Here is a 23,761-nt window from a genome sequence, read left to right on the forward strand (position 1 = left end):
AGGAATTACAATAACGAAGAAAGATTTAAGAATAGGTGTGTACGATAACTTCGCAAGTGAAAAGTACTTGCAAGCACTCAGCAAGTTCTCAGTAACCTCTCTCCACCAATTTTACTCTCTCGAAGCAAAAAATTTGCAGATTGTTATCGAACAGCAATTTGCAAAAAACTTGCAAGAAGTCAGCTGATTTGATAAACAAGAAGAAGTTGGCGGAAAAGATTAAAATTAACAATTGAAGGTGTCTACCATTTTTTTTATTTTCCATTTAAAATTTGATCCATAAAATCTTGTACACACTTAAAAGCTATATTATTTGATTTTGTGTCAACAGATGTGAAAATAATCTTCTCTCCTTCTCTGGCCTTTCCTACATCTTGTTCTGTGTGCGAGAATGCGGATTGGATTATGACAAAAGTTTGTGGTGCTGTAGCTTGTGCCTTCAAATATAGTGGCTCTCCTTCCACGTTTTTATTTGATAGTGGTCGATTGACTTATGCAGGCAACCCCGTTGACTTGACTTGCGCCAATGATTCGAAACTGAGTTCCATCCGGCTATCGTGTTAAGGCCTCGGTACATAAGAATCATGGCTTTCTGGCTGAAATCATTTGTTGGGAATACCTGGCCGTCTTCATTGTGTTTCTCCTACTCCATTGATGCACTGCTTTTTGCTGGGATTTGATACCTGTAAAATAACAAAAAAAATAGTCACCACAAACTACAAAATAAGTTATTTTACTTATAATTTATTTAATAATTTTTTCCCTTTTTTATATCTATTTATTTTAAGAGCCAAACGTTTGTTTATGTTTTTGCCAAGAAGTCCGCCACAAAACATTCGAATTTAAATCAGCTGATCAAGCTTGCAAATTCTTACAAGAAAAATTTTCCTTGCAAAAACTTGTAAACAAAAGTCTCCAAAACTCTCCAACATTCTCTCACAATTGTCTCCAAATTCTCTCTCGTTTACTTTGCAAGTTTGTTATCGAACAGAATTTTGTAAAAGTTTGTGCAAATTTGCACAAACTTTTGGGTTATCGTACAGACCTAATAACAAAACAAATTTTTAATTTATTCCGTCATTTAGGTATAGATGGCGCCTGTGTGGTGGCAAAATTCGTATTCGTACACCTATAAGCACTATATATTTGGAGTTTTTAAGGATTTTCAAAACAAAATACCGCAAATTTTTGTTTTAGTCCTCTTTTTGAATCCCTCTGCTATAGAAATATTTAAAAATAACGGTAATTTTATTAAAAATGTTGCATGAATAAAAAGTCGGAGGAATATTTAAAATCCTTAAGAAAATTGTGCTAGATATGACTAGCTATTGCAATTTATTCCCGAATTTTTGACGAAAATAGCTAATAGCGGCCCTTCTGTAACAATATTCGAGGTCTAATATGAAAATAAATGTTGTAAGCGTTTGGAAATGCAAAGAAACGTAATGCGGGTTTAGGTAAAGTAAACACATTTTGGTTTTTACTTGGTATATATCGCAAGTTTCGTTTTATATTTGACATAAAATGTATTGAAGTTTTAGAATACGGTTTCGAAAATCATTTTATGTCAAGAAATATCGGAAATTACGAGGAATAAAAAAAATGTTAAGGAAGAAAATTTTCGCAGAAATAATGCATTTCTTCAAAAGGTTACCCCACGCTCCTTCCTGGACAATTTACTTCATTCTTTTGACATTTTTGTACTCATTATGGATCCTTTGTTAAAAAATATAATTCTCAAGAAGTAAAAACCATTATTTACGCAATTCGGCAGCCATAACCCTCGTTCATTGTAAACGTAGAATTTCAGTCGTACGCAGACAGTATGAAAACTTGTACAGTTTCATTTTTCTTCATAATTTCTCACAGTTTTCGGCATAAAATGATTTTCGAAACCGTATTCTAAAACTTCAATACGTTTTATGTCAAATATAAAACGAAACTTGCGATATATACCAAGTAAAAACCAAAAATGTGTTTACTTTACCTAAACCCGCATTACGTTTCTTTGCATTTCCAAACGCTTACAACATTTATTTTCATATTAGACCTCGAATATTGTTGCAGAAGGACTGCTATTAGCTATTTTCGTCAAAAATTCGGGAATAAATTGTAATAGCTAATCATATCTAGCACAATTTTCTTAAGGATTTTAAATATTCCTCCGACTTTTTATTAATGAACATTTTTAATAAAATTACCGATATTTTTGAATATTTCTATAGCAGAGGGATTCAAAAAGAGGACTAAAACAAAAATTTGCGGTATTTTGTTTTGAAAATCCTTAAAAACTCCAAATATATAGTGCTTATAGGTGTACGAATACGAATTTTGCCACCCACACAGGCGCCATCTATACCTAAATGACGGAATAAATTAAAACTTTGTTTTGCTATTCTTAAATCTTTCTTCGTTATGGCAATTCCTATCAAATATTTCATTATTTGCACATAAAATATGGAATTAATAACGATTTTATTCATTTTTTAGGGGTGTACGAATATGAACTTTGCATACTGTATGTGTTTAGCTATTTTACTCTTTATCCTACCCTTTATAATACAAAAGCAAAAAACACCTTCTGTAAAAATACTTTTGTACATACTGTTGCGTGTGGCACGAAAATTAATGTTCTTTTTATTAGTTAACAAAAACCGGCAGCATTTTTCCATGGATGTGGTTCGTTGCTGCCGGCGAATAAAAAATGAGAGAACCGGATACAGAATGTGGCCGAGTCATACATAAAGTTACAGTGTTGCCAGTTTAAAAGCAGGAGGCAGGTAAATACAACACTGAGGGGCCAAATAGGTGTCTGTAGATTGACAGTGGGTTGGTTTAAAATGAAATCGATAAATGTCGAAGAATCCGCGAAAATGGGAAAATCAGCATGGGTTTTGGCAGTATAAAAGGCATAACGGGGAAAATATTTCTCCTATTTGTCTTTTGGTTGTGGCAAGGAACCATTTTTAAACATCCTGAATAAATATAAAAAAGACCCCAAAAGAATAAAGAAATAGTGTAAACAGTTTAATTGTTATACCAAAGTAGTGGCAAAATTTATTTGTGTTTTGGTGATGCCAGTTTATTTGGCTGTGTTGCGGAAAACAAAACATGTAAGACAAGAAAAAAATGTTTTGCCATTTTATGGCTTATTATTGAATGTGTCCTTTTTTTGTCTTATTAAAGATTTCGCCTACTCTATCGGCAAAGAAACACAAAGGAACTCTGACCCCTCCAAGTATATGCCTGGAGGAGGTCAGCACCGTTTATTGAGGAATTTTTATTGATGTACTTCTAATTGGCCAAAAATCTTGAGGTTGATATAAATCCGATATTTCTTAATTGAGAAGAGAAAACGCATAATTTTGTTGACGGCAGCCTTTGCCTGGTGAATTTTTGATGAGACGGCTTAATATTTCTGTGGTCGATATTTAGTGGAGAAAATCCCTGTTGTTTGTGAGAAGGTCCTCGGAGTAAGATGCCGTAACGTTTAAAAAACCAAAAAAATTATCTTGTTTTGTGAAATGTCAGCAACCAGGTAAAATTTTGATATTTTGTTCATCCCGAGTGTGTTCATGTTTTGCCATTAACCTGTGCGCCAGAAGGGGTGTTAAAACTGCAAAAGAGAAAAGAAATAAATTTATTAATTAATGATGACATAAGTTAAAACTAAAAAGGAAAAAAAAAATTATAGATAAAAACCATATAACTAATCTAACTAAAAAAAATAATCTAAGTGTGAACGTCCCTAGTAATTCTGTAAAATATAAGTGTTAAGTTAAGAAATATTTGTAAGAATTTCTAATGCCAGGAACAGTGCGTGGGTGTAGGGTTACCCCAAAAATACAATAGGACTATTTTGTTTTCTTGTGTGGACATGTGGTAACGTCCACTATTCCTCCGTAAGAGAGCTCTTTTAGGAAGGGGTTGAGTGTTTTAAAGTGGCCAGATTTGGCAATAGTCTGTTGATAAATGGTGGTAGCCTGAGTGATTGGCTCACTAAGGGAAAGGCAGTTAGGAATTCAGTGTTTGACATGATTGTTGTTTGTTTAGAATTAAGAACCTTAACTATGAGAATAAATAATTTTTATGTTTGATTGTTTTCAATATGAATTGCTAAGTGTTTTTCCGTAAGAGAGGGAAATAGGAGGATGCTAATGTGAGGTAAGAGTGTGTGGAAATTGGGGCCCTTTAAAATTTTGCTTTATTGTTATGACAGGAAGAAAGGGTCAAGGCAGGGTGGGCAAAGTGGGGGAACTATGACACCAAGTTCCTTCATCGTGTTTGTATGTAGTGTTGTGTCGTTTTGTTTTTGTTTGTTTTTATGTTGAGTCCCTCTTTCATTATTGTTCGACCCCTAGGGCTGATGGTGGCAGGGTTATGAATCCCCCTGGAAATGATGCCCCGACTGAGCAGTTGGAACCCCACCATAGCGCCGCATTAGGCGGTATGCAACAATATGGCGCCCAATCCAAAAATGTTTGTCCTATCGTCCAAGAAAATCAAAGTGCAATACAACATCAGCACTGCCTAAATAAGAAAATATTTTTTTTAAATAGACGAAGGACATTAAATGTCGAATATGTGCAATAACAGCTAAGCGCAATCCAATAGACCATAGGGTGAAATATTCCAAAACGTGATATCGCATTATCTAATGTCTAACGGATATTGTATCCACAATTTTTATACAAAACTGTGATAATAGTGCAATATTTAGTTTAGGTTTTTTAGAAAATTAGGATGTCTCGTTCCATGTTATAGGGTCTATACAATAGCTCTTGTTCGTCGATTGTAACAAAGAATGTATTGTGTTTATGACCTGTCTTCTATGTTTCCGTGTTTTTGTTTATTTAATAATATTAAAGGCAATAGACGAGGGTTAACATTAGGAAAAGTACAATAACTGCTGTGACGTCGTCAGTCGCAGACTGTATTGTACGAAAATTCCCTTTACACAAGGACTTTTTTCCACAAAATAAGTAGAAAACTGCCTTGTTGTTACCCTTTGCATTAACTGTGTTCATTTTTTTGTGTAAGTCCATGTTATCCATACAACATGATGACCGATTTAGGACACTTCTAGAAATCTCAATTTATAAAAAAAAAAAAAAAAAAAATAAACCACACAATTGATCTCACAAGCAGCTGAAAATACCTCCTATCACCTCTCAGATGTGTATTTTGTGTTCGTAAAAAAAAAAGAAAAAAATTTTGTTTTGTCGTAGTGTGTAAACTAGAAACTAAACTTATAACAAACTATTATTATTTTTATCATATATCTGCTAACGACTAAGTATTTTAACAACTAGAAATAAGTAGCTCTAACCTGTTTTTAAAATTTTCCATTATTTTTTTTTAACATTGACCTAAATTTCATTTCAATAATTGCATTCCTGAACTGGGATTAGAAATTCTAATGAACACACCTAAGTCAGCCAAAAGAAGAAGTAAAAGAAATCGTTCCTCAACATTTGATTTGAGTAGGTTTATTCTATCTCCAAAGAAAAAGTCAAAAAAGAAAACAATGCAAGACGCAAATGCAAATAGAGACCCATCAATACGGGATCTATCTGGTACCATAATAAACAGAGAAGCTTCCACTAGTGCTGAAGCAAGATTAGCCCAGAATACTCAATCCACTTTACCAACTAATACGTCAATGAATCAGTATGAGGTTAGTAATTTAGTGAAAAGTTTGGTCCAAGAAAGTTTAAAAAACGCCAGTACAGACATCCACAATTTAGTAAAAGATAGTGTGACCAAAGAGATGCAGCAGGTGTATGGCATCATTAATAAATTAAATGAGTCAATAACTAGATTGACTAGTAATGGTCAAACTTCTCAAAATACTAATCCTCAACCACAATCCAATGGGATTCATGCACAAAATAATATAAATCATGGACTTCAGTCACAATCGAATCCAAATCAATTACCTCAGCCAGGTCCGATGCCCAACATAGAACCTCAATCGTTAAACGATAACAACTCTGTACCTCAACCACAACCCCCACAACGGGATAATAACCAAAATTCAAACCACAGGAATAATGTACAGTCATATATTATGAATGTTCCTAGTGCACAAGGAATTAGAGTTGAAAGATTCGGAATAAATTTTTCAGGACGACCTAATACCCTCTCTGTGGAGGATTTTATTTATCGCCTCGAATATTTCCAATCTCATTATGGACTCACTTGGGAAGGAATATTAAATGAATTCCATATGCTTGTATCGGGTCCTGCGATCGAATGGTTTTGGTTGCAACAAAGAAATAATGCGATTTGGAATTGGGAGTCACTGAAATATGGGTTGCTAGAAAGATTTAAAACTAGGCGCACTTGTTTCGAGGAAATGAGGGACTTACTAGAAAGGAAACAATTACCCGGGGAATCAATAGATTCATTTTTCCATGACATCAATTTAATGCGTTCGAAATTGGAAAGGCCAGTTTCCGATTTCGAAATGATTTCCCTTGTCAAAAAGAATTTAAGAAAAAACCTTTCTAGTATTGTTTATTCCATGAATGTTTCTTCATTGGAACAACTGCGAGTTGAATGTTTGGAAATTGAAAGAACATTCTTCCGCCGCGACCCTGTTTCAATGCCCCCACCACCAGCTAACAAACCGATTAGAGTAAATGCCATTCAAGAAGAAGGAGAAACCAATATATTTCCTATGTTCGAAGAAGAAGAGGATGTAGTAGAGATATCAGCAATCAACAATCAGATTGTATGTTGGAATTGCCAGAACCCTGGTCACGTCTTTAGGGATTGCACTTCAAATCAAAGAGGCTATTTTTGCTTTAAATGCGGAAAACCAAACACGACTGCACCAAAGTGCATAAATTGTAGGTCGGGAAACGGGAGGAAGAGCGCGGTTGCAGCGGGGAACCAGCGTTCCTCCGAACAACCCGCTGTTCCGAACCCCCAAACCAATTAAAAGAACCCAAGGAAGATATCCACTATACTAAACTTCGACACTATCTGCCCTTAAATGTTAGGGAAGAGTATTACGCCAAAACAAGGGCAAAAATTTTCCAAAACGAGGAGATAGAAAACCCAAATGAAATATCTAACATTCAAATTAAAACTAAAGAACGTATTCTAAAAATGAGAAACAAGCAAAAGCAATACAAAACTTTAAAGAAATCTGTTTCGGAAGCTATTTTAAGATGCCATGGCAGAAAAGATCCAAGACCATATGCCACGGTGAAGATAGAAGGGAAGGAAATTGAAGGCCTTCTCGACTCTGGTGCTACTGTGAGTTTATTAGGGAAACATTGCAGAGAAGTCGTAGAAGAACTAGGAGTAGAAATAAAAACCTATCTATCAAATGTCAGCACTGCCTCAGGTCAGTTGCATCGAATTTTAGGTACCATTGTAGTTGACGTTGAATATCAGGGAAAAGTGGCTCAAATGACCTTAATATTATGCCCAGATCTAGAGCAGGAATTATATCTCGGTGCAGATTTTTGGAAATTATTCCAAATAGCTCCCGAGATATTTCCTGTCGAAGAAGTCGATTTGGATTTACAACGGAAAATACATGGGTCATCAACCAATGAAGAAACGAAAATGCATGTCCTGACGAAGGAACAACAGGATAGACTAGCAGAAGTAATAAAAAAATTCCCTACTTTTGAAGAGCATGGACTAGGATGTACAAAATTAGAAAAACATGCGATAAAGCTCGTCGAAGGTGCTAATCCGGTTAAGGATAGGCATTATCCCATGTCGCCGGCGGTCCAAGATATAGTTTACCAGGAGATTGACAATATGCTGGCGTTAAAAGTGATAGAAGAAAGTGACTCCCCATGGAGTAACCGAACAACGGTGGTACGAAAACCTGGCAAAAATCGCTTCTGCTTAGACGCCAGGAAATTAAATGCATTGACTGTGAAAGATGCTTACCCATTGCAGAACATCGACGGCATCTTAAGTAGAATAGACCAAACCCACTTTATAAGCAGCGTCGACCTTAAATATGCCTTCTGGCAAGTAGAGCTGGAAGAGGAAGCGAAGCCGTACACAGCCTTCACGGTACCAGGTCGACCGCTGTACCAATTTAGGGTAATGCCGTTCGGGTTATGCAATGCGGCGCAGAGACTTTGCAGGTTGATGGACAAGGTGATACCTGGAAGACTAAAGTCCAATGTGTTTATCTACCTTGACGACCTATTGATTATTGCAGACGATTTCGAACACCACATTAAATTACTGGGAGAAGTAGCCGAATGCTTGCAGAAAGCGAATTTGACCATCGGCCTTAAAAAATCATTGTTTTGCTTCAGAGAGCTAAGGTATCTTGGTTTCATCATTGGAGATGGATGTTTAAAGACTGACCCAGAAAAGGTCAGTGCGATTCAAAAAATCCCTGTACCGAAAACTCCCAGAGAAGTACGAAGCTTCCTAGGAACCGCTGGGTGGTACAGGCGATTCATTAAAGATTTTGCCTCGATATCCGCCGCCCTCACTGACACATTGAAAAAGAGTCAAAAATTCGTCATCACTCCGGAAGCATTAGAATCATTCAACACCCTCAAACAAGCATTGACATCTGCACCTGTCCTCCGGCACCCTGACTTCCGCCGAGAGTTCTTTATTCAATGCGATGCGTCGGACTATGGAGTCGGTGCAGTATTGTTTCAAAAAAACGACGATGGAGAGGAGAATCCCATCGCGTTTTACTCTCAAAAATTAAATGCGTGTCAAAAGAAATACTCAGTAACCGAGAAGGAATGTTTAGCAGCCGTGCTTGCAGTAAAACGTTTTCGTCCTTATGTGGAATTAATGCAATTTACAATTATTACTGACCACGCTAGTCTTAAGTGGCTAATGTCACTAAAAGACCTCAGCGGTAGACTGGCCCGATGGTCACTCCAACTTCAAACATATAACTTCTCGATTGAACACAGAAAAGGATCAGAAAATGTGGTTGCAGACACACTCTCTAGAATGCCCATCGATTCAAATGTCACCGTAGAAGAAGTAACTGATGAGAGTGAACTACTAGATTTCGAAACAACCGCATTTGAAAGTGAGGAGTATGTCGAATTACTAAACACCATAATTGAAAATGCTGAAGTACTTCCCGACTTAAAAGTTGAAGGCGACAAAATATTTATAAAAATGAAAAAAATCGACACAGATTTGTTTGAATATGAGTGGAAAATGTGGATACCTCAAGAGATCACACATGCTCTAATAGAAAAGGCTCATGTCTACAATGACATCGTACACGAAGGAATCACAAAAACTCTCAATCGGGTAAGAAGATTTTATTATTGGCCTAAGATGGTTTCCCAAGTGAGGCAGTTTGTGAGAAATTGCAGAACCTGCAAGGAAACCAAACCCTCAAACCAGAATATGAACCCAGAAATCGGAAACGAAGTGGTCACTGAAAGGCCATTTCAAAAACTGTACGTGGACTTCCTCGGGAAATATCCACGATCAAAGAAAGGAAACGCATATATTTTCATCGCAGTGGATCATTTCACTAAATTTACCTTTCTGCACGCGATGAGGGAAGCAACTGCACAAAATGTTGTACAGTTTATGGAAAGCCAGATTTTCAACATCTTCGGGGTCCCAGAAGTTATCCATAGCGATAACGGGAAACAGTTTGTGTCGAAAGCCTTCGAACAAATGGTCAACAACTATAAAATAAAACACATGACAACTGCATATTACTCCCCACAGTCGAACGCCTCCGAGCGTGTCAACCAGTCCGTGTTGGCAGCCATAAGAAGCTATGTTGAAAGTGACCACCGCGACTGGGATTTATATTTACCCGAAATCGAGAAAGCCCTTCGCACGTCTGTGCATGCAGCCACCGGCGTGAATCCCTTTTTCGCCCTCTTTGGGTTTAATATGTTTTCAAGTGGCACCGATTATAAGTTGGCCAAAAAGCTACAATCACTAACGGACCACCAAATAGATCCATTAAACAGACATGACAAAATAGAACTTATGCGAGAAAACATCAAAAACAATCTGCACAAGGCATATGAAACAAGTGCCAAACGTTATAATCAGAGAGCGCGAAAAGTTAGTTTAATACCAGGGCAAGAAGTGTATAGGCGTAATCATATGCTTTCAGACTTCAAGAACAACATAAACGCCAAATTTTGTAAAAAGTTTTTGAAATGTAGAGTTGTGAGGCCTATCGGGAACAACATGTTCGAATTAGAAACTCTGCAAGGTAAACCTTTAGGTAACTTCCACGCCAAAGATATTAAAATATAACAAAGTGCAATTATTCTGTGATATAGTAATTTAGGTGCAATATAGGTTAAGAAAATGAATGTTTGTGAACGTCCATTTTTTTTGCCTTTTGCATTTATTTTTACTATTAGAATTATTGACATTGTTAGATTATACACATATATTGCATTAGGCTAAGAAGTATCTAAGGTTGCCCGGCTTTTTGAGACAAACAGGGCGTGGGAGTTCCCCACGTTGGGACACAAAAAAAAAAAAAAACAAAACGACCTCAAAAAAAAAAAACGATAGAAATCAGTCAAGGGGTAAAGAAATCAGATTCTTAATATCCTAGCTCACACCTGAATAAAAAAACCATAAATGAAATTACACATTCATTGAATGTGCAAAGTAGTTGACATGAACGATGATCCATACAGGTAGATGAAGTAAATACACCTAACATTTTCACATCCATAACCATTGGGACGAAAATCACACACCTCACGTCGTATAGACGGTCATGTTTACGTCAAAACACAAAAGGTCAATAAGGGAAAACTTCTATCTTCACCCAACAAGGTCACCTAATCGCTCAAAGGGATGTAAAGAATCAATTATCTCCCACACAGAAACCATACACTTAGGATTCACCATTGTAACGTATCTATTTATGTCCGATGTTGTTCTTAAATGGTATTATTAGAACATAATACCCAATTCGTTTTTAATAATGGATACTAATTAAAACAAACCCATTTGATATACAGTATACCTGAAAAAAGAATCCGTCGAACCTCCCAGCCAGTTTATGCCTTACCCCAAATTAAGACAATCTTTCAAAAAATTAAATTATAAATGTTTGGTTTATTATGTTTCGTTAAATATAGGGTAATAAGTATGAGGATAGAAATATTTGCTTTAATGGTACGAAGTAATATATAGATGAAAATGATTAATGGTGTACGTAAATATAAATCAATATGAGTTAAGGAACGTTATATGTATGGCCAAGTTTTTTTTTAGAAAACAAAAAAATGCAGCTAATTTTTCCGTATTAAGTGCTTCTGTCATCGTCACAAAATTCATGTAGCATGCGACAAAATATAGAATATTCAATGAGTCCAAGATAATTCTTCCTAGAATCTGTAGTAGCAATGTTTTTAAATACCCTCACGTCTGCTTATAAATGACCACTGAATCTTGTTTAAATCTTTATTACATTTTGTTTTGCGAAAAGCCGTCAGCCACAGATTAACGTAATAGACTCAATCAGGTATAATTTCTTTTTTGTCTCAATACTCAAAAGCATTTAACGTAATTAAAATCGCAGGTAATAAAATCACACAAAGGTCCACTTAATATATCGTAGAATCCCGACAAACACGAATAATTTTCAAAAAAAAACATGTAAATCGAACTTATTATATGCGATGTTTTTTTTTGCTAATCAATAGTCACCAGTAATTGAAAATAATAGGGATATAAATGGAATGAGGCACAGAAGAGAAAAACATATGGTAGCAAAGTCTGTAACGCTGGCAAGCCACGTACTTATTTTCAATGATAGACAAAAATTCCACTCCTTCTACGTTACTTTATTTTTGTTTACATTCCACATTTCAAAACAGTCTAATATATCCACTAATGCACCAATGTTTGTATCTGCCATGCCAAATTCGCAATAAAAAAAAAGAAAACAAAAAAGGAAAACTCACCCCAATATTTACGTCCTTTCATGATGGCAGGTAAAACTCCATGAGCAAATAATCTGCGTACACAATTTTGATGATCGGCAGGCCAGGTATATTAACAACTGGTATGACAGCCAAATAAACGTATGTTTGGATTTTGTGTGATGTAGAATACGGATACTTTTTGCTTGTACACTTTTTCACTTCACTCCCTTATAAATTTAATTTTCACAAACTACCTAGAAACAGAAAATGAGAAGGTGTTACTAAAATTGAAATATTTCATTATTTTTTTATATTAAAAGAAAAAAATGCGTGGCAAGCTTAAAAATATTCAATAATATCTTATTTGTATGCATGTAAACAAAAGTTAGGTGAACACTTTTGGTAATCTTATTGAGCGATGCTACACAAAAATCCACTGAAAAAAACACACTATCTCATTCAGATGGCCATGGTCACAATCCATAAGATTGGTTTTATAAAGATCAGTAAACTCATTCATTATTCCTTTTGATGACACTTTCTGACCCATAACAGTTCATAATTCACTTAGTGGAAACACTTGATCATGTTTTTTTTTTGTTTTATAAAGATCAGTAAACCCAATCATTATTTCTTTTGATGGCACTTTCTAACCCATAATAATTAATAATCCACTTTATGGAAACACTTGTTCATACTGTTGTTTTTTTTTTATCGATAGTTGGAACACACAATACTATTATTAGGCCAATTCTTGATATATTCGTCGCAGCCGATTATTACCATTGAGTACACAAAAGTTTTTTTTTGAACACAACACCATCCTAGGATCACTTTTTAATATGTTTGTCGAAGCCATGATTAACAATGAAGATGATCTGAACGCACACGTACATCCACTTTTAATTTTGTTTTGCTGTCTCGTTACACACGACACTGATGTTTGTTGTCATTAATAAAGGCACACACTTTTGGTAATAAAAAACACCAATGAATACTAACCAGGTACTTTGAGGTTAAGACTCAGCGAGGCAGCTGGTGATGTCCACTCACAATCCACGACGTAATGATACCTGCCCAAACTGTTTTGTAAACAATGCGGGCGAAATTTTATTCCAGCGAGTCCACACTAGTAGTTGAAAACAAGTAAACGAGGGCAAAAACAATGAAGACCTGAAAGGAAAAGAAAGGCAAGAAAGAATTAGACAATAACCAAAACAAATCAGGCAATATACTATACAGCTAGACAAATAAACAAATGAAAAAACCTACCTGTTGTCTACACCGACTTCTCTAGTGAAAGCATCCACAGATAAAATTAAAATTCACTAAGCCTTCCAAGCTATCCTAATTGTGGTATGGTTTAACAGGTAGATGGTTGCGTTACATTCATTTTATTATGTTCATTGGCTCTAGCGGCCAGAGTAAATGTAGCAATTCCAAAACGAATTACAAATCAGCAGTCAATAAAATGTGTCGCAAGATGAAACGGAATTCTTTAAAAGGCTGATGGGGATCATCATTTAAGAAAAAAGGAACTGAAAAGAAAAAGAAATAATTGTTGAATAAAATTTGATATAATGAATGGAAATTCTCTACTCACCATCTCTATCGGAGTGTCACCTCGTACGTTTTGTTAAACTTGTTGAGTAAGATGATTAAAATTGTAGCATATGCGGGGGCGCACAAGCAAAATGTGTGGAGGCATATTTGAAAGACTAAGCCTTGTACTGAATGGGAAAGTATGCACACACATACATAATACCACAGGCAAACTCATTGCAAATCTCCAAAACGGTAATCAATGAGTGGACATACACACACATTCACATGTACATAAATGTGTGAATGGTGAGACACCGCCATTTTTTTGGTATACCCACGCCACTTTTTGCACGTACGCAAAGCGCCATACAGAAAAATTTTCATTCAACCAGAAAATTATTGCTGGGAAAATTATTGCTGAAATGAACATTCATGATGTTTAAACTCACAAAACTATAGAAATGCACATGCTTACCTTTATTCCAGAATCCAAAATGGCTTATGGTTTCCACATGGCTTCATGGTCATTTGAAGGGTATGAAGTTCACGCTAATTTTTTCCATGGTTTTCAGCCATCCTGCAGCGAAATTTGATAAGATCACGTCAATATACACGCACATCCCCATTTCCATCGATGAACTTGGAGATGGCGATGTTTTGTTGCGTGTGGCACGAAAATTAATGTTCTTTTTATTAGTTAACAAAAACCGGCAGCATTTTTCCATGGATGTGGTTCGTTGCTGCCGGCGAATAAAAAATGAGAGAACCGGATACAGAATGTGGCCGAGTCATACATAAAGTTACAGTGTTGCCAGTTTAAAAGCAGGAGGCAGGTAAATACAACACTGAGGGGCCAAATAGGTGTCTGTAGATTGACAGTGGGTTGGTTTAAAATGAAATCGATAAATGTCGAAGAATCCGCGAAAATGGGAAAATCAGCATGGGTTTTGGCAGTATAAAAGGCATAACGGGGAAAATATTTCTCCTATTTGTCTTTTGGTTGTGGCAAGGAACCATTTTTAAACATCCTGAATAAATATAAAAAAGACCCCAAAAGAATAAAGAAATAGTGTAAACAGTTTAATTGTTATACCAAAGTAGTGGCAAAATTTATTTGTGTTTTGGTGATGCCAGTTTATTTGGCTGTGTTGCGGAAAACAAAACATGTAAGACAAGAAAAAAATGTTTTGCCATTTTATGGCTTATTATTGAATGTGTCCTTTTTTTGTCTTATTAAAGATTTCGCCTACTCTATCGGCAAAGAAACACAAAGGAACTCTGACCCCTCCAAGTATATGCCTGGAGGAGGTCAGCACCGTTTATTGAGGAATTTTTATTGATGTACTTCTAATTGGCCAAAAATCTTGAGGTTGATATAAATCCGATATTTCTTAATTGAGAAGAGAAAACGCATAATTTTGTTGACGGCAGCCTTTGCCTGGTGAATTTTTGATGAGACGGCTTAATATTTCTGTGGTCGATATTTAGTGGAGAAAATCCCTGTTGTTTGTGAGAAGGTCCTCGGAGTAAGATGCCGTAACGTTTAAAAAACCAAAAAAATTATCTTGTTTTGTGAAATGTCAGCAACCAGGTAAAATTTTGATATTTTGTTCATCCCGAGTGTGTTCATGTTTTGCCATTAACCTGTGCGCCAGAAGGGGTGTTAAAACTGCAAAAGAGAAAAGAAATAAATTTATTAATTAATGATGACATAAGTTAAAACTAAAAAGGAAAAAAAAAATTATAGATAAAAACCATATAACTAATCTAACTAAAAAAAATAATCTAAGTGTGAACGTCCCTAGTAATTCTGTAAAATATAAGTGTTAAGTTAAGAAATATTTGTAAGAATTTCTAATGCCAGGAACAGTGCGTGGGTGTAGGGTTACCCCAAAAATACAATAGGACTATTTTGTTTTCTTGTGTGGACATGTGGTAACGTCCACTATTCCTCCGTAAGAGAGCTCTTTTAGGAAGGGGTTGAGTGTTTTAAAGTGGCCAGATTTGGCAATAGTCTGTTGATAAATGGTGGTAGCCTGAGTGATTGGCTCACTAAGGGAAAGGCAGTTAGGAATTCAGTGTTTGACATGATTGTTGTTTGTTTAGAATTAAGAACCTTAACTATGAGAATAAATAATTTTTATGTTTGATTGTTTTCAATATGAATTGCTAAGTGTTTTTCCGTAAGAGAGGGAAATAGGAGGATGCTAATGTGAGGTAAGAGTGTGTGGAAATTGGGGCCCTTTAAAATTTTGCTTTATTGTTATGACAGGAAGAAAGGGTCAAGGCAGGGTGGGCAAAGTGGGGGAACTATGACACCAAGTTCCTTCATCGTGTTTGTATGTAGTGTTGTGTCGTTTTGTTTTTGTTTGTTTTTATGTTGAGTCCCTCTTTCATTATTGTTCGACCCCTAGGGCTGATGGTGGCAGGGTTATGAATCCCCCTGGAAATGATGCCCCGACTGAGCAGTTGGAACCCCACCATAGCGCCGCATTAGGCGGTATGCAACAATACTTCTTACTTTTTGTGTCGATGCGCGGGAAATTCTGATAACAAAGAATAAATTTTCCACTCGAGTTTCCAGCAACCTAAATCAATAAATAATTTGTTACCTTTACGAGTTCTTATAATAAGAACCATATTTTCACATCAAATAGAAGATAGCGTTTAAGATCCCACATGCTAGCGCTGTTGTTGTGTGTGCATTACAAGCGGTCGCATTTAGGTTTTATGACTCTTTTTATGACACACACGACCTTGGAAAATTCTTCATTGTTCGGTTGTGTTCGGTTTGGTCAATGAGGAGTTTAGGGATAAGAATTAGTGATAGTCTAGGTTAAGAAATAATTTGTAGATTAGCTGCTAAGTGAAAATATTGGAAATAAAAATCAGTGTCTCATCAGCAACCAATCTGTCAGGATATTTTATTGTACACCTTCTCTACCTTATCTGCCTTCCCATTTCTCTCCAACTAATGAGAAAAACACAACGAATATGTGTTTAGCTATTTACTCTTTATCCTTCCCGTTATAATACGAAAGCACATTATCAAACACAAGAAATATATCCAAATTCCCGAATTTAATATTAATATTACTCATTGGGAACAGATCGTATCGCATTAGGCAGCACGGCAACGAATTTGTGGCAAGATGCCTCTTAAAGGTATTAAGGTTTTGGAATTTGCTGGTCTGGCACCAGTACCATTTTGTGGCAAAATTTTAGCTGACTTTGGTGCAAAGGTTACAGTGATAGATAGGGTGAGTAAATAAGGTATCAACTTTTCGTCGCATATTTGACCATTTGTTTTATATTTAAAGGTGAACGATAATATTTTGAACTGTATGAATCGTGGCAAACGTATATTGGCGATTAATTTAAAAGTACCCGAAGGACAACAACTTGTCCGAAAATTAGCCGGAAATCATGATGTGCTCATCGAACCATTCCGCCCTGGAGTTATGGAAAAACTTAATTTGGGACCCGAAGTTTTATGCACAGACAATCCCCGACTCATCTATGCCAGACTAACGGGGTTTGGACAACATGGCCGTTTAGCTGCTCGTGCTGGTCATGATATAAATTATGCTGCTGTTTCTGGAGTTCTATCCATGCTTGGTCGTAAAAACGAGAGACCCCAACCTCCCATTAATATCTTGGCCTTTGCAGGTGGTTCTCTAATGTGTTCATTGGGTATTTGCCTAGCACTTTTGGAGCGTCATCGTTCAGGACATGGACAGGTTATAGATTCTGCCATGACTGATGGTGCTGCATATGTATCTAGTTGGTTATTTATGGCACGTAATATACCTATGGTGTTCCAAGGTAAACGTGGCACCAATACACTTGATGGTGGTTCTTACTTTTATGACGTCTATGAAACTAAGGATGGAAAATATATGTCTGTTGCTCCCATCGAACCTCAATTTTTCGATGCATTTAAAGATAAACTAGGTCTACCCGAACTTTCGCAAAAAGTTGTAAACGACGATGAAAAGCTTGCAGCGAAAGATATACTCACCAAACGATTCCTTGAAAAAACTCAAGCTGAATGGTCGGCCATATTTGAAGATATTGATGCTTGTGTTTATCCTGTTATTGACTGGGAATCAGTTTTGGACCATGACCACCTCAAATCTCGTCATACATTTGAAAAGCTTGATGATGGTTGTTTGGCACCCTGTCCTGCACCACTCCTAAGCCGAACACCGGGCCAACTTTCAACTCGTCCCAGTACATCGTCAGAAGCCATTGAAGAGGCTTTGGATATGTTACGGGATTTGAAATTAAGCAAAGTCGAAATGCAAAAATTAGTAAGAAACAAAGTGTTAATATTGCCCACGGAAGCTAAATTGTAATCAGCAGTTCTACGAAAATAAGTATTTACATACAGTGAGTCAACTAAGTATTTTGCTTCTTTAAATAATTGAAAAATGTTTAATAAATTCGTTAAAAACCCATCAAGTTAGAGGACAAACAGTGGAATATTTGTATGCAGTTTATTTGTAGGTAGTTTAAGATCCAATATCTCCAAAAGGCTTGCCGGTATTTTAGATATTGACAAAAATCTATAACAACCAGGGTTGAAAATGCTAACGCCATACATATTAGCAAAAGCCCCGAATATTTGCAGCTTTGCCTGCTAAAATTTCCCCGAAATATGTTTAGCAACAATGAACAACGGCAATATGTAGCAACAAATTTCACAAAAATATTGCTAGCGATGCTGATATTTGTCGCTTTGATATTGTCGCTTTAATAAAATAGCATCTCATATTTTTCCACAAAAATAAGTTAAACATTGAGCAGCTGATCATTAGCAGACGATTGAAAGAACAGCTGATCAAACTTGCTAAATGTTGCTGGGAAAAATTCTTTCAGCAACTTTTAACAATTTCTCAGCAAACAACTGTCAAAATTGTTCTCTCACTTCGCTCTCTTTTACTGAACTTTTATGTAAAAAGACAGCATTTCCCAGCAAAATGTTCGATGCCAAAGATGACATTCAATCATGGGTGCAAGTGATCTAGCATGTCATCTTTTTAGCATCTTCATCGATGAATTTTATATGAGCGTGGACCCCAAAAGATGACGTTCTTTTCTGGATCCTAAGCATGTCATTTTAACCAATGCGTTGACATGTCATTTTCACCAATGCTTTGACACGTCATTTTCACCCATGCTTTGACATGTCATTTTAACCAATGCTTTGGCATGTCATTTTCACCAACCCCTTGGCATGAAATTTCCATGTCTTGTTTGGAAAATGGAAATTCTGTATTGAAATATGGGTTTCATGAAAAACAAAACTCTTTATTAATTCAAACGAATTCATTAAATAGCTACAATTAATTTATCAGTTTAGTTTTTCAAAAGTTTACATCCAAAATTGCAATGTAATCACCACCGCTGCAACGCAAAAGATTACTTCCTCCGTTCTCCGCAAATGATATTCTTTCATCTTACAAAAGGTTTTTTCAATTATCTTCCCATCACCAGTTCAGATTTCAACATGGACTCCAAATGCACTCCTTTAAGTATTTTTATTTCGTAAATTACTTTTATTTTATAATTTTGTTATTTTATAACAACATTTTGGTAATTTATACTCTTTTGTTTAGTGACGGAAATATGTAGGGATCTACAACCCGGCTTGCTTTAGGGATCTCTAAGAACAAAATGTAGCGAACGGGGAGGAGAGACTTTTTATGGAAAATACCATTTATGCTTAATTAATTTATTTTTAATTGTTTCTTTCCAAAAGTAGTTTCTTCTTTATTTTCAGATTCTTGTTCCTTTTCGTTTCGGACTTTTTTTCAAATTCCAAGAAGCGAGATTTGATTGATTTCATTCTATGTCAGATATAGAACAGACAAGGGAACTTTTAAAATAGCAATGTGTGCAGTCCGATTCTATTTTTAGCTCGATGGTTGGGACTTTATATAATACCAATTGTTTAGAAGTTTTAGTTGTTTGATATGCAGGAAATGTGAGACAACATCACGACGACAATTCTAACAACTTTGGTCTGTTCCAGAAACTGCAAGAATCAATTTATTTTTACTACGATAACAATTTTTCCTTTATGTTATCGGAAAAAATAGTAAAAATTAGTAGATTTTTGCAGTACTGGAACATACCAAAATGAAAATAAACAGGTGTGTAAATAAAACAACAAACATCATCTCTATTGGATCGATGGAATGGGTACAAATGCTGATGAAAAGATCGGATCTTTCACGACTTCCTTTGCATTGGTTCAAATCCTAATGAAAAGATCGGATCTTTCACGACTTCCTTTGAACCAATGCAAAAGATGACATGAAATCACGTCATCGCAAAGAACCCCTTCCGTCAAATTTTGCTGGGTTAGTAACATTTCGTAATAATTATTACAAATTATCACGTAAAAAGGCACTGCTAATATTAGATTAATAAATTGTAGATAGATTACTAAGGCTTACACGGAAATTCAAAACGACGGGTCAGCAACGCGGAATCGGGCCAGCTAGTAATTCTATACATATAATAACGTAATTGGTTAAAATTCCAAAAATATGCAAAAATCCTATGTCTAATCATCAATATGTGGATGGGAAAGAATTTCTTTGAGGAAAACTGTTAACAGCGACATAGGGAGGTTCTCTCACTATTACTCTGGGTCTGGAAATAAATAAAATTCTTGTGTGTTCGACCAGCTGAAAACTAAGGTGTGGCTTAAGTATTAGTGTTGATAACACTGTGCAACACTGGAAATGCAAACAACCTCTAATGGGCATTTTCTGAAAGTACATATTGAGACTACAAAAACCTTAATTGGGTTTTGTGTTCTTAGATCGGGTTTAGATTTTATGGCCTCATCTAAACCGACCTAAAATGAGCCTTTTTTCCAGTGATCGGACCTTTATCTCCGAAACTAATAAGAATTTTGCTTTGCAGCCTTCAGCAGTATTGTAGCCTTAAAGTAGTAGAACTTATGTGTCAAACTAGGAAAAGCTGCATCTAGCGCGTCATACTCGTTAAAATATAGAAAAGTTTACATAATTTCTGAAATTCTGGTCAGTAACAACTAAACTGTTGGAAGTTGAAACAAGTAACCATTCTAAAAATTGTCCAAATAATGTGACCATCAATTCTTCAGAACATTCTGAAACTCTAAAATTGTTATTTCACGTTGTTCAAGGGGTATTTCATAACATACCTTTTACCATGGTACAAATACACAGGTAGCCGCATCGGCAATTGTTGGCAACATAAGATGTCAAAATTTGACATCAATTGAATGCAATTGACACATTATGTTACCATCAGCTGGCATGATAATGCTACCTGTATTATTGTACCATGCCTTTTACAAAACTTATTTCAAACAATGTTTACACAGGTTGTTTATTCTCATTTTGGGGATTTCAATGAATAATTGAAATATTTACCAAATTGTTGTTGAAAAAATTTCTATAAACAAGGCGATAGAGGCATTTTACAACAATGTAATGTTCTGAAGAGTTGTGTATTACATTCCAGAGAATATTTTCCCAAAAAGTAACATTAAGAACAATATAACATTCAGGGAGATACGCTGCGACATATATACAAATTATAGAATTTTTAGATATATTATAAAATTTGAGGCAATAAATGCAGTTTTTCGAGTTCACTATTCCTCCAAATATTTTCTTCTTGCTCTTATCTACAAGTTTGCTGCAGATGTCAAAACAAGATTCGTATTGGTTTCAGAGATACAGCCCCGATTTGTTTTAAAAATTCGATCTTTAACCATGTTTATATGAGGCCATGAAAACCGAACCCGATCTAAGAAAACAAAACCCAAATATGGTTTTTGCCTATTGGTCCTCTACTTTCATAAAATTCAGGACAGAAGTTGTTTGCACGCGATTGGTTCAAAAATGTTGCACAGTGTAAGTGAAAATTTTTTACCAACCCTGTTCGAGCTTTTGTAAGGTTCTTTGGTGCAACAAATGCTTTGTTCCAGAACCTGCAAGAAGCTACTATTTTTTACTACGATAACATTTTTTCCTTTATGTTATCGAAAAAAATAGTAAAAATTAGTAGATTCTTGCAGTACTGGAACAGAACAAAAGTTATTTATTGAAATCAAAGGTACGTTTTTGCAGTTGACTGTATGTTTAAATTTGGATGGTTTGGAACCTATGGATCATAATAGGAGAAAAAGTACAAAAATTGAATATATTCTAAAGTTTTTTGCTATTTTCAACTTCATAGACAGTTCGTATATTCACAAAGTTATTTACTGATCTTACGTTATAGTAGTTAATAGTTTTCTTGAATTTTGTAAAAATCGCATTGAACCGTTTCTTTGTATGTTCTAGAAAGTTGTTTATTGAGATCCGACTTACATTTTTGTATTTGGTAGTTTGCTACAAATTCGATCAGTTTGATTGATATCTGCATAGCAAAAACTGAGAAAAAATTAAAAAGGAAATTTGACCTTGAAGATTAGGTTTGTAGGATTTTATGAGTTCAGAATTTATGTTCTTAAGGTCCCACTTCGCAGATAGCTCGTTGAAGCGAGTCCTTGTAGGTTTCTATGAGTTTTTCAGTAGTACTAGTACTTTATGAATCCCAATAACACATTTGAGATCCTAGAGCGCTCATTAAAGGGGACTTTTTTGTCCCTTCTCCTATAAAATGAGATCGTATCAGATCAAAATATTCTACAAATTTGTTTGCCATCAATTTTTACTATTGGTCCTAGAATATACCAAAACTCTATATCTTACCTAAACTCCAGAAAAATGCAAAATTATAAACACATTTTAGGGTTAAGGGCGTACTTCATGCGAGTTTTGGCAAAATTGTCATACAAAGCATCATTTTAGAAGAATGGCGTCAAAGACAAAAATGTTCTCCGCTAAGTTTCACTATAAGTTACCAAAGAAATGAAATCTCTATTTGCATTACATACCAAGGAAATATCGGTATCAATTTAGCCAAAAAACCAAGAAACTAAAATGGGGTTGCAAACTTCTACCATTTCTACAGTTTTGAAAATATTTGAGTTGAGATCACTTGGAATCCTTGCACTTTAGGTGTATAATGTATTAGCAACTTCACTGACAAGAATGTGAGGAATATTTTTCTTACAAAAATTAACCCTCGTGCGAGTCATAAAGAGGCCTTTGTGATGGAATCAGATCAACATATTCTAGAAATTTGTTCGCCATAAAATTTTACTATAGGTCCTAGAATACATCAAAACTCTAAATTATACTCAAACTTCAGAAAGTGGCACTATACTATATTCTGACATTTTGGATCAAAGAAAATCTGTACATATCTGCAAGACAAAATGTCACTTAAAAACGAAAAGTGCAAATATGTGCAGGATGTTTCGATGGAAATTGGTAAAAAACTCTTCCCTTTTTATGAAATGATAAGTCCCGGTCCACACTAGCGTGAATTTCATTAAAAAATTCATGAAATTAGGTGTTCTTAAATCGAATTCCCCACTACAGCAATTTTATGATTTTACTTTACTGTGGAGGTCGATCTAGAGACTCATAATTTCATGCAATTTTTTCAATGAAATCACTCTAGTATGGACCGGGACTAAGATACACAGCCCAACTCCATCTTAGTCACAACTTTTTTCTTAATTTATTGTGAAAATTTACCTTGAAAAAATTAACAAGTACGGAAATCAATTTTTAAAAAAACCCGCACTTCTTTGGCGATACTAAACATTGTAAATACGTTTCACATACCATTCACTACAATTACAAGAAAATATTTAAAACCCGCTGTTTATTTTGGATATTATCATAAACAACTTAAAAATTGATAAAAAAAGCTTCCAAATAGGGTCACTTTGATCTGGTTTTATGTCCACTTTCTAAACAAAGAACGTATGTACAGTTAGGGACAAAAGTTTATATACAGCCCATAAATCTCGGCTTTTAGAATAAATAATGATATTTATGAAATTGCAAGTATGCAGTTTTATTTCTTCTCACTAATAAACAATATTTGAAACAACAAAAGTATAATCCATAATACAAATAACGGCAAATTTTACAAAAACCAAAAAATGATGGGGACATCAAAAAGGCATCAGAATAAAACAAAAATTGGATAATTTACTTGGCGAATTTAACTGTTCCTTGAATGATCCTACGGACAGAGGAAGCAACATTAAATCAGCTCTGGCAGAACATGCAAATATAAACTATTTAAATCATTTATTGCACAACATCAAATTCAAGAAATAGTAAAGGCATCATCAAAACTGGTAAAATACTTTAAACAATCGGGTTTAAATGTGGATCTCGACTCATCACTGAAAAGCATTA

At 35.3% G+C, this 23,761-nt stretch overlaps 1 protein-coding gene and 2 long non-coding RNA genes across 6 annotated transcripts; 2 read left to right on the forward strand and 1 right to left on the reverse strand.

Moving 5' to 3' along the window:
• Window positions 1-338: 338 nt before the first annotated feature.
• LOC141394755 (uncharacterized) lies at window positions 339-14,199 on the reverse strand. Of its 2 annotated transcripts, none has more exons than XR_012410486.1 (7): window positions 13,906-14,199; window positions 13,489-13,847; window positions 13,158-13,423; window positions 12,888-13,058; window positions 11,925-12,139; window positions 2,552-3,616; window positions 339-683 (listed from the first exon to the last, which is right to left on the reverse strand). It is a non-coding gene; the product is annotated as an uncharacterized lncRNA (long non-coding RNA). The 2 variants fall into 2 exon arrangements; XR_012410485.1 differs by having other exon boundaries at window positions 340-683; window positions 2,606-3,616.
• LOC141394756 (uncharacterized) lies at window positions 2,986-4,113 on the forward strand. The gene is made up of 2 exons (XR_012410487.1): window positions 2,986-3,113; window positions 3,187-4,113. It is a non-coding gene; the product is annotated as an uncharacterized lncRNA (long non-coding RNA).
• Window positions 14,200-14,401: 202 nt separating the features above from the next.
• Window positions 14,402-23,398, forward strand: LOC141394754 (alpha-methylacyl-CoA racemase-like). 3 transcript variants are annotated; one of them, XM_073969579.1, is made up of 4 exons: window positions 14,402-14,596; window positions 14,670-15,647; window positions 16,541-16,690; window positions 16,751-23,398. In XM_073969579.1, exons 3-4 carry the CDS (start codon window positions 16,583-16,585, stop codon window positions 17,786-17,788), a joined length of 1,146 nt encoding a protein of 381 aa, XP_073825680.1. In that variant the 5' UTR covers window positions 14,402-14,596; window positions 14,670-15,647; window positions 16,541-16,582; the 3' UTR covers window positions 17,789-23,398. The 3 variants fall into 3 exon arrangements, with proteins under 3 accessions (XP_073825680.1, XP_073825679.1, XP_073825682.1); XM_073969578.1 differs by lacking the exon at window positions 14,402-14,596 and having other exon boundaries at window positions 15,248-15,496; XM_073969581.1 differs by lacking the exon at window positions 14,402-14,596 and having other exon boundaries at window positions 15,628-15,647; window positions 16,472-16,690.
• The last annotated feature ends 363 nt before the right edge of the window (window positions 23,399-23,761 follow it).

The sequence above is a fragment of the Musca autumnalis genome, unplaced genomic scaffold (genome assembly GCF_047663935.1).
Source record: "Musca autumnalis isolate F117 unplaced genomic scaffold, ASM4766393v1 scaffold_2, whole genome shotgun sequence".
Classification (NCBI taxonomy): domain Eukaryota; kingdom Metazoa; phylum Arthropoda; class Insecta; order Diptera; family Muscidae; genus Musca; species Musca autumnalis.